At 31.3% G+C, this 20,345-nt stretch overlaps 1 protein-coding gene across 1 annotated transcript; it reads right to left on the reverse strand.

Moving 5' to 3' along the window:
- Nucleotides 1–1,928: 1,928 nt before the first annotated feature.
- Nucleotides 1,929–19,277, reverse strand: LOC148621185 (BOS complex subunit ncln-like). The gene is made up of 15 exons (XM_088575302.1): nt 19,033–19,277; nt 14,727–14,917; nt 13,893–14,040; nt 12,456–12,550; nt 11,985–12,068; nt 11,627–11,730; nt 10,975–11,063; nt 9,616–9,740; nt 8,919–9,109; nt 8,375–8,492; nt 7,435–7,598; nt 6,973–7,026; nt 6,260–6,338; nt 5,553–5,627; nt 1,929–5,084 (listed from the first exon to the last, which is right to left on the reverse strand). The coding sequence occupies exons 1-14, from the start codon at nt 19,196–19,198 to the stop codon at nt 5,562–5,564; spliced, it is 1,674 nt and encodes a 557-aa protein (XP_088431428.1). The 5' UTR covers nt 19,199–19,277; the 3' UTR covers nt 1,929–5,084; nt 5,553–5,561.
- Between the last annotated feature and the right edge of the window lie 1,068 nt (nt 19,278–20,345).

Below are 20,345 nucleotides of genomic sequence, written 5' to 3' on the forward strand. Positions count from 1 at the left end.
TGTATATTCCTTTAAGATTTTCAAATATGTCACCTTAAAATTGTGCAGATTCAATGTTCATGGAAACATGGATTTCAAACAACACTCTGATGAAATTGCATATTGTATAGAAAAGGGAATATACATGGTGAAAGGCAACAAATGCACCATCGTATAACCTTTAATATAAATAGTAAATACTTATAATTAAAGAATTGTAAACAGACCTTCAAGTAAGCCCCGAAAGGCCCAGACAACAAAGTAATAAAAACGACGACTGTTCTTCAAAATAAAAACAATCGAATAACGTCAGGAAGTCCCATTAATGACCAACACTGTTAAACACCATTGACATTAGGGCGAAGTCATTCTATACAACTAAGTATCATGCTGGATGCATAGCTGACAACTTAGAAATAGTTGACAAACATCCGAAATTAAGGCTACGAAAAATCACCATAAAACATGCGCCATTTAACAATATCTTTTGGGAAAACTTTGAATTTGATCTTGAACTTGATAGCACAAAGCAATAAATCGTGTATCTGTTTGTAGACAACCGCAGATACAAATGTATATAAAAGACACTTGTGTAACACCTTAATAGAAGTCAGCACAATTCAAAGCTACTATACATGTACAACAAAACTAAACTGATGCCAGTCATTGTATTTCTTCCGATACCGATAGTCCTGCCCTTCTGTGCTTAGTTTAAGTAGAGACTTTACTCGCACACTAGTGGCAATAAATCACAAAGAACTATTACAAATAACGCTTACATTGTACCTTGATTTTTTGCTATGCTAACTAGAAGGAACAGAAATTTCAACACCAATGCAAAACAGCACTATGGGTTAGCCAACATAAATGGAGAAATGCAAGTCAAAACCACTGCCAATATAATTAAGATTAGACCTACCAACTGTTCCATTTAGTCACCTACAAGCATTGACAGAATGGTACAATTGATGGATCTCTAATTGTAATTAGATTAAACCACTTCTACATATTGGTGCTTAGGATATTTTCCTATTTAACTAGTATTTTATTTTATTTTGATGCTACATCAATACTGATCCATCAACCTAAAGTTTCTTTTCCTAAGGATGTCCTTGTCATAGCCACTATTGTGGGAAATAGGTGTTACCAGTTCTCAAGATAGAATTGGTGATGGTTTATACATACATGTACATATATTCTGAAAGAGATATTGATGACCTGTATTTAACCCTTAACATCTTCAAAGCATTTTACAGTTAGAAGTCCCAATCTTGGTCCTGTCAGCAGGTTTTTTTGTGGAGTCAAATCAGGACCAAACTGATGAAAACGAGTTGTATCTCATACATTATAAATGTTCAGCTGATGGAGTTTTATTACTTGATTTGTGATAGTCTTACCGAACTGAACAATTAACAATAACTTTTTTTTATCATTTCATGATAAGAATTAATAGGATAATTAATTGGAAAGAGTGAATAACCAAAATATTATAAGTGCTGAAGAATGCCTAGATTTTAACCAGTGTGCTGAACTTGTTCCATGCACCAGCTAAATCCTCATTGTTCTTGGCACGAGTGATCATATTTTGGTTATTCACAATAACCAATTGATTATCCTATTTATTATATAGATTTTCTTTATAATTTATCGATTTTTTTCAAGATGAATTTTAAATTCTGTGATTGTTGGATTGATATCATTTTGGTGAGACAAGTCAAAGAGTGACATTACCGAATTTGTTTCAATAAGAATTATCGAAATTTATACCACTCGGAACAGTCAATAAAACACTGCTATCTATATAATAATTGAATCTCTTTGTCAATTTTAGAGAAATCATCAGTTTATTGTCATTTAATCAAGGGAAGATATTATTTGTCCTGAACATCCATCAAAAAAAAAAAAAAAATTAAACCTGGCATTATAAAAACAGAAAACTGACTAAATGCTAAGGGTTTTACATTTTTAATACACAAAACGTGGTATAAACATCTCCGAATACATGCAATTTCTCTGTGTGCAATTCATTTTGTTCTCAGTACTTATTTAAATCATTTTGACATGTAATTAAATCTTCCATTGAAAAGTAATATTTTAACATAAAATATTCTTCCTCAAAGCTCTGCTTAGGGTTTCACACGAAGTTAATAATGAGTAAATATACACAATATATTCATTTCTAGACAATTCACACAAAAGTTCACATTTACCCATCTTTACCTAGATAGGGTACTGATACACCTACTCCTCTTTACCCTTAACTGAGAAAATCTGATATGATCTGTTACGGTTGATGACAGGAGTAGGTGGACCATGTCCCTCGACTAGTATTAAAAACAGCAAGTTAAATATAATGACCTTTCCAATTATTGTTTCACAAAAAGTCACAAGTGTAATATCAATCTGAAGTTTTGACATCACAATGTTTTCTCCAGGGAATAGAGATGATGAAGGTCTCTAAATTCCTTAATATATTACATTTTCCAGTAATAGTGTATTTGGACTTAATTTGGCTGTTTTTTTTCATTTTCATTAATTTCACAATCAGTAACTATTCCCTAAAACAAAGTACTCAGGGAATATACATATTACTGGTAAATGTTTAGAAGATGTTAACTGTTAACACAAAATGAACTTAATTCCTTAAGAAAATATTTGTGAAACCCACTAATTGCTGAAATAATTACATAGAAGATTTTACGAGGTCTACAAACAAAGCGGAAATTGGCCAAATTGAAAGTAAAAAAAAGAACTGTAACGGTCAAATCCGGATTTGAAATAGTGGAATTGCGCCAAAAAAGCAGAACAAAATCATCCCCTAAATTACAATTACTCAACTATAATCTTAAAATTTACAATTACCCACACTTATCTGAAGGTTTCTGTTCAGATTTAATCCAAATTCCTCTGCAATTGTGATGAGGGAACTTTGTATCAATTTTACACTTTCGACTTTTTGTAAAATCTATATTAATTATTAAGCTGGTATAGTTAATGGTGGTCAGCTGCCTTGTACTATGATGATGGTTAATAATTCTAAAATAATCTGACATCAAACTCTGCTAAATCAAAAATACATTATTCTACCAATCAAATAAAAAGTATGTCTTTTTTTATATTTTATCTCGTTTTTTTTTAATTTCTTTTAAAAAGTAAAAATATTTATTTGGTGAACGCCCTATAATTACTATCCCTGATTAGTTTAAAAGAGGTGTTTCCATGTTTATTTTTCAAACCAAACACACTAAAGCCTCAAGTTAAATGCTAAAAATTATCTCAAACTCTAATGACAATATAAACTATCCCAAGAAGAGAATTAAAATTAAAGGTATGTAACATTTGGCTGCAGTGTGAAATGAAAAAATAAATAATAAAAAAAAAACTGCAAAAATAATGCTAAATAACAGTGTTTTCTTTTTGGAAAGATTCCCAAATTTGCATTTATTTTCCAAAATCTTCACTAAGATTTGAAATTCAATAAATTTATATGTAAATTTTGAATGCAAATTTTGAATGCAAATTTTGCATTATTCCCATGAAAAAAGATTGTAGGATGTGTTTCAAAAACAACACATAAAAAGTCCAATGTTGTAAAAAGTCAATTGATGAAATATGAAATTGACATGTTTATCATTTGCAGTGTTTTATACCATGGATCAAGTACATGAAAGTTGTAAGAAAAAAATAAATAACATGGAAAATTCCTACTTCATCAGACAGATTTGTAAGCTGTAATTCCACAAAAAAATATGGTATTACATGACAAAATGAACACAAGCACAATAAATCCATGCAGGATAATGATTGACAGCAAACTTATTTGGAAATGTGAAACAGATAAAGCTTACATTTTGGTGCAGTTGAGATCATTTTTGTGCATGAAAATTTGACAAATAAAAACGTGAAAATGAGTCACTTATGATAATTCTTGCTTACTGTTTCTACATTTATCACATGTGAATTAACAATTAGTGTAATCACTTAAAATATGAATTCTGGAATTTTAAAAGCTGTGACTATTTCTTGGAACACCTTAAATTACAAAGCGGAAGTGAAGTACACGGAACTGGACACTCCTAAATGAGACAGCAAAACATCTATCCCCCAAGAATTTTTTTTTTTATTCAATTATAATTCAACAATTTTACAGTAAACCATATTCAAGGTTAACAAATAAAATTTTGTGTTAATTCTTGTAGGGATTCAGATACAAGTTGACTTATCAAAATATACATACATGTATGTATAATTTCTCTACATCCAATTTCATACACAGGAAAAATTCCATCATACATGTTTTAAAACATACGTACACATAGCTTTATGACCTATTCTGAAATTTATGGTTTGGCATGTATAAAACTGTCCCAAATATATTTTTTTAGATAAATTAAGGACGAATTGAAAGATGTGATTTTTACTTTTATAAAATCATACCAAACAATGTTTTTTTTTCTCAAAATTTTAAATACATACTAAATGTATGCCATTATGTAGAAGACATATTTTACAAATGATATTTATAAACATTTGGTTTTTTTTATAGTTTATTTTAGTCCTTTTCAAGTTTTCTTTATATGTTTCCCATTATGGTCTCTAACATATCTATGTAGCAATTTTTCCTGTGTAGCACTGCAAATCTACTTTAAAATGTACCCTACTCATCATCACAAACCACCCTACCCGTAAAAGATATATAAATTCTAAATAATAAAAACTGATAAATAAATAATCACATTCATTATTTCTACCATCACTTCTACTTTAAGAATGACCTATGATACTGTAAACAAAATAATTTTACTGTTCCAAAAATTATGCATAGTACCATTGTAAAATAAATCATTTCAATGGGCACCACTTTTTTTTTCTTAGTGTGCAATGTTAAAAAATTAATTTGTTTACAGCAGTATCACATAAGTACAATAATCTGATAACACATCAGTGGATTTACAATTGTTTTTTTGCACCAACACTTAAAGGGTCTTTCACAACAAATGACAATTTGTTCAGTATGACATTGTTGCATAATTGTGTGAACTTCATCACTTCAAAGAGTTCTACAGTCAGTTTTTTCTCTGCTCATTTGTGATCTTTCAGGAATTCTGAAAAAAAAAACCAAAAAAAATTACTTATGATAAAAGGTTTCCATGATTTCTGTTTGAATGCCTTCCTTTGATCATAACTACCTAAATTATTAAACCATAACAACAATTTGACAATTTACATTTTTTTTATTCTTAAATTATCATATGCTGCAGCAAATCATTAGCTGTAACTAACTGATTTTCAGTATTTTGCTATTATTTGCAATATTAGTGAGTTAACCAACTGATACATGTATCTTCCACTTGCAACATGTCAAACTTGTGATTATTAGATTATCTCCCTTTGCAAAAAAAAAGACAAACACTATCTTGCTTTAAGCACATCTACAAATTAAGTTATATCAAAATCCACAAAATGACATAAGTACGCATGTGATTGAAGAGCAGACAGACATGGTGATTCCTGTACCCTTACAACAACCACTGCCAAGAGACATGAACACATAGTTTTTGTTGTAATTTTACCTTTTTTTCTTAATGAGCTTTCAATTTCTTTGCAACAGAAAATTTCTGCAACACTACATAAATCAAGCTGAAATTCTGAAATAAAAAATAAATAATCTGGTATGAGCACTAGGTAGCTAGTCTGTGGATAGAGCAAACCATGTTTGCATAGTAATTGTAGCAGAAACATTTTTCATACTGTGCAGGAACTCAATTAATGACATTTCAACAGCAACACACTACTAATCTGAATATTAGTTTTTCCAAAGCAGTTGGTAGAGTTTAACCTTTTACCCTTTGACCTGAAAGACGCTCCTTCATGAAAATACAAGTCACCTGATAGCAATTCTATTTCCCGATTGGCCAAATACTGATAACTTAGTGGCATTTGAAAAAGTTGTATTGAAAATAATAAGTAAAAAGTACAAATTTTATTGCGTCAGCTATCTTTTTTAAAGATAGTACTTGTTATGTTTAGTCACTGTCCATTGTATCTTAATTCATTGCTGACTTTTTAATTTTCAAATCTTAGTTCATACTTCAAACAAAGCATTAGTAGTATTTTATTTAAAAGTTTGACAACTTTTAACATACATTAGTATTTAAGTGTATATTTTTCTTAACACCTAAAAGAGGGACTAAATTCTCACTTAGAAAAAAAAATCACAAGTATATACCAATGACTGTAAAAGTTTGCTTGAGGCTGCAAAAAAATAGTGGAAACATACCTGAACGATGAGATAAACTGAACCAAGATATGCTACAATTCCTGCTGCCAAGAACAAGTCAAATACAGCTGGTTTTACACTGAAAGAAACAATTAATAATCATTACACAAACAGAATGACTTTTGACATTTCAGCCTATTTACTACATTTAAGTCAACAGTAGCCATTTAAATTAAGATACTGTAATACTCTTAAGGCCAAACAAAACAAAAAATAGTAGTCTGTTTCCTGTTACCAGCAAAAAAAGGATTGGTAGGTAGGGAAATTATTTTATTTACATAGAGTTAATGGAGAAAAGATCTATATTTCAACAGTGTGCGAGCCAAAATGGCCATACAATGTTTAGGGCAGGCACAAAAAATAGGGTAGGTAGGTTACAGGAAACATGCTTATAATTTGTTTTGGCCTAAGTACCTACCTTATTGTCATTTCTGACTGTGAAAAATGTCAAAAGCAATACATTATTTTAAGGGCAATAAAAGAATGAAAGAGGGAAATATCACTCCCTCCCTTGAGAAATTTCCTAAGGCCTAAAACAAACCAGAATGTATAAGCCTGCTATAAAATTGCTTTTCTTGTCAGCAAACTTAGAAAACCAATCTCTCACATTTTTCTTTTTACACGTTTTTACTACAATATTATGGAGTATAATTCCTTACCCCTTCAATGTGTGTTCATTTACATCAAAAAGTATGAACATGAAAAAGACTTACTTGTAGGCACTCATGACATACTGTGTACCATCATAGAACACATATTCTGGGTCTCTGAAATAAATATGATGAGACTGCAAAAACTGTTCCCTTACAGACTAACAACAGAAAATGTATTCATTTCTTAAACATCAGTCTCCTGTACTGGAATCATATATTTATTTGAATAAACAACTGCAATACTAAGCACCATGCATAAATCACTCATATACAAATATATGCAAATAAGTAAGACATTGAAAGAAAAGTTATTTTATTTTTTGTAAAAATTTGTTTCATAATTTCACAATTTGGGTAAGAGCAGTATTTAACTGAGATTCTGAGTATATCAGGATTCTCTGATAAGTTAGTACGTCAAAAACTTCATTTTCAAAATATGACACAACCAGTTCTTCAAATTTTTTTGTTGAATGGAACTAAATCTCGTAGCATCCTTTCATCTAAGCAAAATTTTCTGTCTACCTTTTGTCAGCTTTCAGTGTTGATCTTTTCACATCTTTGAGGTATCTGTTCATGGTTTCTTCTAATGTGCTGAGTAAACTATGATCTTTGTGAAGAAGCTGTGTTGCCCTTGATTTAGCTGTGAGCTGTGATAACCATGCTGAGATTAGGTCTGATTGTACTTCCTGGTTATATAAATAGATATGTTTGATAAATTATATTACAAACCAACTTCTGTAACTGATAGAATTTTCAGGAAAAATATTTAAACCAGCCAATGTGTGTGCTTGTGGTAAGCAGTAGTTCCTAGTTCTCTATGATTTGGTTGTACTATTTACTTCCTGTTTGGCTAGATATTTACGATATCACATCATGTGACAATGTGATATAAAAAATTTGCCGTTGTGGTTGTGTACCATTTACAAAACCTGATTGGTAAATAGTCACAGTGTGATGTTTCTTACATTGTTCTCCTGTAACATCTGCTGAGGCCATAGATGGACGATAGCTAAAATTTCTGCCATGGCAGATGCCGAATGTCAAGCGGCCAAATATTTCATAGGAATAATAGAGAAAAAGGGTTTCAGAATGAGTGAAAGTTGGATATCACAAAATATCAACTAGCGTGCCTTATTTAATTTCAACAACATTACAAACTCAACAAGGGCGTGAAGGCTAGTTTGTTATGATGTTGAAATTAAATAACTTAGTTGATATTTTATGATATTCAACTTTCCCTCATTGTCAAACCTATAATTCTCTCCTAATTTACTTGTTATACTGTCTTTGCCTTATTTCTTTCTATTTATGATCTACTCATGTTGGAAATTAGCATAAGAAATCATAAATTAGATGGTTTAAAAATATGTACTCAAATCAAAACCATTTCTCTAATGAAGATTTACAAATAAATGCATATGCACTAATTGAGTATACTCAGTGAGCACAAATAAAACCTTACCAGACCTTCTGAGAAAAGTCTAAGATTCCCCTGACTTGTGAGATTATACACATGTTTTGCTAAAGACTCTGCTACAATTCCAATATTTCTTGAAAGCTTTGATGCACTAACTCCATCTCTGCCAAAAAAAAAAAAATGATAAAAATACTACAATAAAATAACATATAAGTATTATTTAACACCATGAAAACACATTAATCTCTGGACACAAAAATGTTTATTGAGGACAACATCAGTGACAGCATGATGCAATTATGCAGACACAATTTTTGTTCATTGTTTTCTCGATGGAAACATTACTACATGTATGAGGAGTTTTATTTCAGTACTACCAAAAATGAACCAATGGTTGCCATGATAACTTGTGTTAAGATAACTTGAAATCTGTATATAATAAGATGGCCAAGTTGGTCCTAGTTAATTGAAGTTATGGTCGCACAGAACTGAAAATTAGAGTATAACAACTAAGTAAGTTTTTTTATCAATAAGACACAAATAACGCCTTTGTCATATATTGAAAATTCTTGACAACAATAACATTTACCTTTTATCTAATATAGTTGTTCTATCAGGATTTTTATGAGATTCTAAACTGGAAACTGTAAAAGCAGGTAATCTTTTAATACTAAATCTCTCATGTTCCCATGCTAACATGTCCTCAGCTAAATTAATTTTCTTATGGTTCATCTTAAAGTTAACATCTTTATGGTATGACTTTGTTACTTCCTCAAGATTCTGTAAAAAGTAAAGACGAAATAAATGACAAATGAGATTTTCTTATCTTTGTATTTTTTTTTTTTTTTAGTTAATTGTTCTTGACATGCAACATCCTAAGAAAATAGCCCATGCAATAATATGCTGCTTTCTGCCTCATGTTAATAGTAATGATTTCTGTGTCATTTTATCTACTTCTTGGATGACTCAAAATTTACAATATCACACCAGAGAATGTGATATGAACAAGTAATATTGAAATTTGCTGTTACAATGTTTGTTGTTTGTATGCGTCACATTGTCTACAAAATCTGGTTGATGGCAACTTTGTGACACTTCTTTAGTTGTTCTTTCACAACAACAGGTGACGTCATAGATAGACTATCAACTGAATTTCCACTACATTTTTGTCACAGTAAAATTTCAAACAAACAAAAAAAAATATTGTAGTGGAACTTTAGATGGTAAAAAATGCATATTTTCATGTGTGTATTTAATCATTAGTTCCTGCTCTGCAACATAAATACCTGTAAAAATGCATGTCCAGCGGTTCCTTCCTTTGGAGGTTTTGATACATGTAAGAATAGGTTGTCAGACTTCCCAATACTATCTAGACACAGGACATAGGCAACATCTGACAGCAGACTGGATTCTACAATACACCATTGACAATTGATGATATTGCAATCTTAGGACCTTTTTGTATGGCAGTTACTTAAAGATACTTTAAAGAAATCAAAGCACCAACTCGGAAGTCGCTTGATGTGCAACCTGAAAGATAGGTTCCCGATGTTTATTTTTTAAGCAATGTGCTAGAGTGCTGGTCATCACATGGACCAAGGTTGAGAATATTTTGGTGTTGAACCCATATTTCCTTTGCAATCTGCAGCAAAACAAAACAAAGACGTATACAAATATCGTGAAAATAAGAATATTGCATTTGTTTATGTTCTTGAGACCTTAAACTTGAAAAAAGGAAGCTGATAATGTTGAATGTGATGCTTCTTGATAAAATGATTTTGATTATAATACTATCCAAGGAGAGATAACTCCAATTAAATTGTATTGGCTTTTAACTAGACTGGTTCCCGATTGCAATATTCAGTAGTCCCGGGAACCAGGATAGCCTTTAACTATCTTCTTTGAAATTAATACACGGCCAAGCGGCAAAAAATAGTTTGGAATCTCGATTTACCAGTTCGACAATATTTAGCTGATAATTAACACTTAAAAATGTTTAAATTATCATTCATTTGGGATATCGGTGAAATATTTAAAGTTCAAAAGAGAATCACGCATTAATTTGAAGACAGCATTTCCTTCTGTAATGTTATCTGCAGGATGCCCTTTTGTCATTCTTATATTTACAATACTTGAAGCCACTCATGTGACTTCCGAGTAAAAAATTCCCATGCAAATGATTTGGTTATTCATTATTTTATGACGGAGGACATCTCTGCAAAATTTACTTTCATACAAAATATTTGACCACAAAATCGAAAATGATAATTGTGACACTTTCAGTAAGCAATTAGTTTAAAATATTTGGTTTAAATACACACCTGGATATTTTTATAAGGAAAACAAAGGTATACCCCATGTGTGATTTTCCATGTCTGTCTCATCTTTATTTTATAACCTTGAACATTTCCTGATTTTGTTTTCTTCAATAAACCCACTTCAACTGAGGATCATGGTTAAACAATGTCAATAGGCCTTAGCCATTGTTAGAGATGATTTTACGAGGTCAACAAACAAAGCAGAGATTGGCAAAATCGAAGTAAATATACAGTAAAAATCAGTATCATAATGGTAAAATCAGGAAGAAAATCATCCCTGCATTGTATAATACAGACAATGTCTCTACATTAAAATTAATGACATACCTTGGTTTTCTACATTATCCTCTATCCATCTCTTGGTTCCTTGGTAGTTATATTTGCCTCCTCCAGACAACAAGAAAATCAGGTTATATCTTGTAGAGTTAAGAATTTTTTTTATTTACGTGCATATAACAAATGAAATTATTCCAGTATTAAAAAGACTTTCTCTTTGGATTTCCTAGATAAAATTGTTTTTTTTTGCAAAGGAGAACAAGTAAAAACTAATTATGTAAAGACTAAGTCCACCATTTATGTACATGTAGCATTGAATAGATATTAAAATTTGCTGCTTTTTTCTAAGATTCGTTCAATTAATATAACTTGGTGGCATTAACAAGAAAGAATTAAAGACCTAAGAAAACATTTCAGTGAATTGTAAAAGGTCAAATGGGCTGTTTTAAGTCATTAGAATTTGCTTTTCAATTTCAGTGGAGGGACCCATAGCAGATCTATACAGGTAAACCAATCTGATCTAACATGGAAAGTGACCTCATCTTCTAGGAATATTCTGTGAAGGGGGGGGGAGTCATAAAAGATGCTTCAAAAAAGCATGGATGAGGTCTTACACAAGAAATATGTGCTGTGGCAATCCTAGCACCAAAACTGATGATAGTTGTGGGTCAAAGGTTAGATATGATTTATAAAGAAAGGATACTTTGCATGAGTTCTAGAGTTAGTATAAAGCTTAGAAAACAGTCTGGCTAACTCTAACAAGGCAATTACTCCACTTCCATTGGAATCAGCACCAAATGACAAACCCTAAAAATATTTAATTAAATTTATCTGAGAAAAGAGAACATGTTGATAGGAAAGCAATTTGATCCATAGCTAATACTTGAAAAGTGACTAAGAGTATTATATCACTAAGGAAATGACAAAAAAAATTAACGATTTAGCACACTTTCTTCCCCAACCCCCCAAAACCCATGATATCAGAAGATAAACAATAAATACTAATCAGATAAATAACAAATTCTACATTATGAAAATAGCCGGAGAAAATCTGTACATACAGGTGCAACACCAAATGCATCATAATGTGCCACAACAGCAATAGTTGGTAACTGTTCTTCTATTCCAAACCCTGACAAGTGACCCTAAAAAATACCAAATAGAACAATTAAATATGATAAAATGATTGTAAAGTTACATTTTCTTTCCATTTCTTACAAGAAAAATGATGAAAACACTACATCAAATATAACAAGCTAGTTTTGTAAGGTACATTTGTGAGAACACATCTGCTATACATATCTGCATTATGAAGGTCATCATTTTACAGGTTTTTTCTTTAATTGATGTTGAATAATACGGATAAAAGATAATTTCATACCAGCTGATCTTTTTTTTACACAAGACATCCACAACATCTTGGGATTTAACTAAATTTGAGATAAATACCATGATTAAATCAATTTTTTAAATAGACAGAAATGAAGGACCTACGGAAAGACTAACAAAACTTTTTTAACGTTATATCAGACCTGTATGTTAGCGATCTGGAAGTCTGGTAGACTTTTTGATAATGGTCCTGACACTACCATCTGAAAACCATTAGCACTAGCACCACTCATCAGGGCTAAAAAAAAACAAATGGTTGTTAAGTGTAAGTGTTTGTAAGAATCAGGCAAAATGAAAAAAAATCAGAAACCCCACTGACTAGAAAGTATCACTCAAGGAGGCTTTTTTTATTTGAAAAGACCATTATTTGATCTCTGCATCACTGGCTTTCTCAAATATTTTTTCATAGAATCTTAGAAAAACAAGGTTTTTCGACAGAGTTACCTGCCCTTGAAATGTTCATTTTTCAGTGCATTTCAATGAAATTGTAACTCAATGGTCCAGCAAGATATGGACAATCTTGTCTGCTTTCCTTCATTCTGATGGTGCAAATAGTCAAATTACACTATCAAAATGGTAGTTTTTTTTCATACCATGTTTCACAGACTGCCTGATTCTAACAGACACTGACAATTAACGATTCAGTAGGCTTATGGAATATCAAGTAACAATAAACATTTCATTTTAATAATCATATTACATGTACTGTAAACAATGAAAATTTCACTGCAATTTTATTCTCATGGCAAGACCTGTAAAACTAATTTAAACTGTTGTTATTTCATCAATGAAGAATATTATAATACAATTTAAGAAACAATCCTGAATTCAAAATTGTGTGAATATGAATTGATTCAAGAAATCACAAAATAAAAATATGATGACACAAAAATGTCAATGTCTACTGTACATGCATATAATGATCAAATAATGAACATAATTCACAAACAATCTACAGTCCTTTTCACGAAAAATTGTAAGTGTAAAATTAGTCAAAGTTATGACGTTACAATACTTGGAACTACTATGATGTCATAACTAAGGACTAATTTTACACTGATGATTTTTTGTGAAAAGGACTGCAAAACTCTACACTAGCAATAGCAAGTGAAAATTACTCTGAAAAAGTTTGTAACTTTCTATTGTAATAGAATATTAATAGTAATAAAGTATTTATATTAAGTCATATTGAGGGTATTAATTCCAAAACTTTCTATAAAAAAAATACAAATACAAAATGTACCTACAGACTGAATTGATTCAATTTAGTTTCAGCTCAATTCAAATTGCCATAAACATTACTGTCAACAAAAATTTTAATTTCTTTACTCTTCACAGTGGAGTCACACATGTCTGTCACTGTGTCTCCACAAAAGTAAAAACTAGGATAAAATTGCTCCATTTCTAGCTTTTCAATATTTTTTTCTATCCATAACTGAGAAATATTATTACACTGCTAGAATCATTAAATATATCTTGGTATAAAGACAGTAGTAGTAAACTACAAACAATTTTTGAAATGAAGACTTCACTATGGAGAGTGGAGAAGTTGAAATTCATGTTGACAGTTGTGTACAAACCTTCCACTGCTGAAGCTGCCTGGTCACCACTATTTCCAAGCTGAATAGCATCATGGATCTCAAGTAATTGCTCTGTCTCCTCTGCAAAGTAAACAGGGATGCTAATAGTCCTCTCCTCTGCTAGATCTTTCTCTATTGTATGCAGATGCTGGAAATAAAGAATTTTGGTTTGTACCGGTACTTGTATATGGATTAATTTCTGTGGTCATTTTAAAAATCTTAAGTGTAAGAATAGCCATCAGTTACGATGTTACAATAACATTTCCTATTATGACATCACAACTATTTTTTGTGAAATCAGCCATGCATTGGTTATTGTAGCATTCTATACTCTAATGTGAATAACTTTATCAATAGTTAAATTAAACTGTGAATTCATGAAATACTGCTGTATTTCCTTTATTACAAAAACTGTGCATGGGTTGTTATACCACAAGTCTTACTATCATTTTTGACTTTTATTTCTACTATATAAGATACTGTAGGATTGACTTATGACAAACTTTGAAAAATACAATTAACTATTCCCTGTATAGATTTGCATTACTAATAAGTTGCAGTACTGTAAATTAAATGTACATTTACAGTATTTTAAAGAATTTTAACAACAAACCGAAGAAGGAATTTCCTTCAGAACCAGAACATGCTTTTATCCTGAATAGGCGAATACCAGAGTAACATTGCGTACAGCATTTATTGTTTATTGAATACAGCCTATCAGAGCATTTGAATATGGCCTTCTATATTCAGTGATTAGCTTTTCAAATATCTTACATTTTAATATTGTTGATAAAAGTCTATCAGTCTGTTTGCAATATCAGCAGTATTACTAACCTCCTTGTCTTCATCAGACAAAGCTGTAAGATTTTTTGGGAGAATGATTAGCAATGCTCCAACATTCTCCTGAATCAAATCTCGATACTTTGCCATGGTAAATTCTTTCATCTTGGTAACAATGCATCTCCTGGTGATCATTTTAGCATCAATTGGTCTGGCTTCCATATTGACTTGTGATGCTTGACAACCTGCAAAAATTTGTTGGTTCAGTTTGTTGGATCAACAGGCCCAAAGCATATTTAAGAGAAATATCATATATACATGTATATATTATTTGGCCTTTTAGTGTCAGCATTTGTACCAGCCAGCTGGTTTATTGTGAAGGCTGCCGGATAGGCCCCATGGAACTAAAAACTATAATAATCTAAGGAAATGGTATTTTCTATACTGACTTAAGATATTAATACATCATCACACCTGTCATGTGTAGAGTTATCTTTCAATCACTGATTTATGGATAAAAATAACCAGGAGTTGATGTACCGGTATGTTCGTAATTTGTTAGCAAACATTGCATTTTTATAATTGAGCTACAGTACAATGTCCAGTGATTGGGATTAAAATTTTGCCAATGGGACTATGGCCACCTTACCCTTCAATTCAATGGGACATTTTAAATTTCAATGGGCCATTTAAAAAAAAAACATGGAACAAAATTTGGAATAGCAGCTAAGGCCGGCTAGACATAGATATTGAAGACCAAAAGTAGCACAAACAACCTTTAATTTACAGTGTAGATCAAACGTTTAAGGGTTAACAATTAAGTTAACCTGTCAATTAATTGTCACATCAAATCACTTCTTTTCTGTTGTTTGAGTTTTTATACTAATATATTGTCTAGAACTTTATCATAATCCACAGATACTTCATCAGTTAGACCCTAACTTGGCTATTTAAAAAGTAATTTATCACAAATGATAGGAAAAAAAATCTTTTAAAACATACAGAAGCTACAAACAACTAGATGAAGCAAAATTTTTGAAAGATCTGGAACAGGAAAATATAACAAGTGGAATTGATAATTTAGAGAATGTTAATGAAGCATATGATATTTTCCACTCTACACTAATGGGTATCATTGACAAACACATACAAAAAAAAAACGCAAATCTGTTCAAAAACCAGCACCATTCATGAACCAACAACTTCACGTATAATTTTATGTCAAAATAATGATATTGTAAATAATCAATCTGATGTAGCAGAAATTTTTAAAAACTATTTTGTTCATGTAGCCAAAGACATAGGCAGTAATGGTTGTGCCATTGATGATAACCATCCAAACATCAAGGCCATTCAAGAAAAATGTAATTAAGAAGGTAATCTGACTTTTAATGAAATCAATGAGGAATTTGTAGAGAAACAAAATTAATAAATAAATCTATTTTTAATGCAAAATTTCCAGACGACTTAAAGGAAGCCCAGGTCGTTCCACTTCATAAAAAGAATAGTCAGGTAGAAGCTGGACATTATAGACCTGTTAGTATCCTGCCGGTTGTGTCGAAGTTCTTCGAGAGGGTCATATACCAGCAGCTCATTGATTATTTTGTAAAAATATTCTCAATCCTTATCTGTCAACATTTAAGCCTGGCTATGGTTATAATACAGCCCTCCTAAAAATCACTGAGGACTGGAAAAAAGCTGTTGATGAAAATATGTAAGCAGCTACTGTTCTTATGGACCTGTCAAAGGTCTTTGACTGCCTGCCGCATGACCTCCTTCTGTTAAAATTGAAAGCTTATGGCTTACCCAGTAATGCTTTAAATCTAATAAAAGACTATTTGTCAAATAGAAAGCAATGTGTGAAAGTGGGCATTTATTTCAGTACATGGCAAAACATTTATAAAGGTGTTCCACAGGGTTCCATTCTGGGCCCTGTGCTTTTTAATTATTTTTCTTCTTGATATTTTTAACTTTGTGAAAGAAAATATTTTATATAACTATGCAGATGATAATACATTGTCACACTCAGGACCAGACTTCAATGGATTAGTGAAATCTTTAGAAAATGAAAGTGAAATTTTAATCAATTGGTTTAATAATAATAAAATGAAAGCTAATCCAGATAAATTTCAGGCGATTGCCATTGGGAACAAATAAAAAAAATGGGGACATCAAATTTAATTTGGATGGTAACTGAATTTCTTGTGAAAATGAAGTAAAACTCTTGGGTGTGACAATCGATTATCAACTTAAATTCAATACAGATATATCTGAAATATGTAAAAAAGCTTCAAGGCAGTTAAATGTGCTTAAAAGAATTGGCAAACATCTATCTAAATTGGAAAGGTTAACTATTTATCATTCATATATTATGTCTAATTTTAATCATAACTTAAAATTAGAAGATTAAGAACCATGGCAAAATTCTTCATAATACATCTCCTGTATATCTTAATATTGTGAATTTTAAAAATGTATCTTATTCTTTTAGAATACAACATACTGTAGAAATTCCACAGGTAAGAACTACCAGTTTTGGATTGCATTCACTGAGATATGCTGGAGCAGCACTTTGGAATGAGCTGCCTGATAATATCAGACAACAGTCCAACCTGAATCAGTTTAAAAGCCTGATTAACAACTGGAATGGCAGTTCTTGCAGATATGGCTCCTGCAGGTCTCAATGAGTGCAATATGCTATATCGTATACATGTACATGTATGTATGTCTTGCATATTTCTTTTCATAGTGTTTTATTTTAGTTTGCTTTGATAGTGCATGAATTATAATTAGTTACTAGTGCTTTTATAGTGCTTCATTTTAGTTTGTTTTAATATTGCACGAATTATAATTGGTTGCTAGTGCTTTTAATGCAGCATGCTAGTTCTGCTTTGTCTTTGCTCTGCCATATTTATGTATTTAATATTTGTGTATGTGTGTGTATGTGCTGTTACATATATGTTGTTGATTTTACTGTTGTAATGTCGGATAAAAGCTCTACAGAGCTATGTTTTGTATGTTTATATGTACCAACTTTAAATAAAGTTTCTTGGTCTTAGTCTTAGGAAAGAGCCTATTTTTTTGGTTTGGCTGCAATCAGATTTTGGACTTTCTGGGATGCTTCAGGACCAGATAATATGACTCCACCATTATCAATATTTTCAATAGAGGGTTCATAATCGTGTCCAGCTGCCAAGTTAGTTTCTACAATTGCATTTTGATTCTGGTAATTACCATCATCAATATTTTTCAGGCTTTGAAAAAGATCATTTTTTCTGTTTTGGGTCTAGGGTAAAAATGTCTTTGGTGGCATTTTCAATTTCAAATGGGACTGCCAGTCCACGCTTTTCTGATATTATCAAATTATTTTTATTCTTTTAAACAATGTTTATTGTTCTCTCAAACGCATAAGCGATCTAAAAAAAACGACAAAGTACAGTTTCATTCCCTGGTCTTCAAATCCCCTTGAAAACATGGTGATCAAAACATCTGACTGCAGCTAATAAAAACAATGTTAAAAGACACGTTCATGCCTTTTTTACTGTCCCGAGTAGTGGACAACACTCTACCATCAATGATGGAAACTTAATGTGTGCACATGATGTAACACTTTAGTCACTTAATGTGCCATTTTATGAGGAAATGTGACTATAGCACTGGGCGCACGTTAATCCCATTCACTGAATGTCTGAGAAAAAATAGAGAGAAAAGGTGATATAAAAATATTTGAAAAAAATGACATTGGCAAAACATTTTGTCAGTTAGAAGTAGTAGCCTGCCCACCAGCCCGAGAACGGCTATTTTTTGGCAGGGCTGGCTAATTTTAGCAAAAAATTTACATAGCCATATAGTAAATATATGGAAAAATTGTATTCAGGACTGGCTGGAATTTGAGCGAGATACCTACCCTGATTTTGTTGGTATTAAAATGACAATACCTGAATATATGGGGAATAGGAATATGTAACAAACAGTATAACAGTTATATTTATGATCGTGGTTTTATAAGGTAAGAGAGTAATCAAAAGAATGTAATCGAGGCCCAGGGACAGAGACCAGACATGGAAAACAGTGTCAGTCTTTCAAGGTCTGGAGGTACTAGCATGACAACAAATATGTACCAGCAACATGTGTGAAATACTACAATTTAGACACATAGCTTAAGAGCAAATGACATGAGAGTACACCTATTTAAAAAACCGAAAAGGCAATTGCGTGCATTTCATATACTAATCCCCTCCCCCTTTTTAAATATTGATGACGATCGTACGTTTACTATAGGAAATAAGTACTTTATCTTCAAACTAGTAACATTGTCATGAGACTGAAATAAATGGAAACACAAGTCAATAATCCATACCATGGGGAGTACCATGAAGATCATACTGCTGCATCCTAAAAGCAGGGAACTCGTGTGCACAATTGACCGGCGAAATAATCACCAAGATTGGCACGAAGAACAAAAAGGACAGAGGAAAGCTGTGCTTAAACATCTCAAACAACTCTCCAATCTCTTCCAAAACCATTTTTTCTGCTTATTTTGAATATTTTTCAAGAAACACGCAAGGTTGTGACTTCTCCGGCGTCTCAAATCGATGAAATCGAGGCAAATGTTGGAGAGTGGTACAAAGGGATGTAACTCTGTAACATAATTTTTTTTTTAATCCCTTTAAAAATGTCGAAGTGAAAGACATGTGATTTAATTTAATTATCTATGACAATACTGATTTAATTAATTTTGTTTATGAAAAAGTAAAAAGAAAGAATAACTAAAATGATACAGAAAATGTAAATTGTGAATAATTGCATTACCTCCCTTTAAATAACCATTTGTCTTATATTTGAACTTTACTTATGAATATTTATTTCATATGTAAAAGTTGTGCATTCAAAAAATTGTATTTGTTTCTATTATAAGTCTTTTGTATAAAAGTTTTATAATTATAGTAGCTTCAAGTTATACTTGTAATATGTCATTAAAACCATTTGTAATGTCTTGGATGTTTGTTGCATGGGCAGCTTTGTTCGAAAATTATAATTATTTTTTTAACTTGTTGGCCTAATTTTACTTTATTTTATATATGGATTTGCTGATATGACTCATCATCCTTTTGACTGTTGACCTTGAAAATAAACTTTCCTAATTACTTAAGGCAAAAATAAAAAAAATATCCTAGATTCTCATCCCCTCTCAACTCAATTTTTTCACCCAATTAAGGCCAATTTTCAAATTGACATTATTTTTTAACCTAAATTGATAAAAAAAAATAAATAAAATTCATCCGCAAATTAATGCCCCCGATTTTGAAAACTTTGTACAAGTATCTAGAATTATTTTTAAGGTATTAGGGGACAACCATTTTATTCTGAGGGGAAAGAGGGGCAGATTGTATTTGTAAATAAATATCTTGGCCTGTAAAAATTTGGAAATAAATTTCTGGCTTCCATTATACCTAAAATTTCTGTCCTCCCCCTCAGAATTCAATGGTTGTTCCCTTCAGTATTTACCAAGTTTAATTTAAATTCATAAGACTATACTTTCTTATTGTTTAAACATGTGTTACAGACAATGTGATCTGATTAAAATCAGTTATTATCAGATTGCAGACAAACAGACAATGACATTACTTTAGTCCTTTGAAACTTAAGTTTCATTGTTGAAGTACGGAGGGT

This window comes from Perna viridis, chromosome 3 (genome assembly GCF_037379345.1).
Source record: "Perna viridis isolate PV_CMFRI_1.1 ecotype Kerala chromosome 3, ASM3737934v1, whole genome shotgun sequence".
Lineage (NCBI taxonomy): Eukaryota > Metazoa > Mollusca > Bivalvia > Mytilida > Mytilidae > Perna > Perna viridis.

Bases quoted from the DNA above. Each gene is read 5' to 3' on its own strand.
- LOC148621185 (XM_088575302.1), bottom strand. From the start codon at position 19,198: ATGGTTTTGGAAGAGATTGGAGAGTTGTTTGAGATGTTTAAGCACAGC. The intron at 12,069-12,455 runs GTCTGATATAAC...GGTATTTTTTAG, and splicing joins TCCAGATCGCTAACATACAG to GGTCACTTGTCAGGGTTTGG. The intron at 7,027-7,434 runs GTAGACAGAAAA...TATTTATTTCAG, and splicing joins ACACTGAAAGCTGACAAAAG to AGACCCAGAATATGTGTTCT.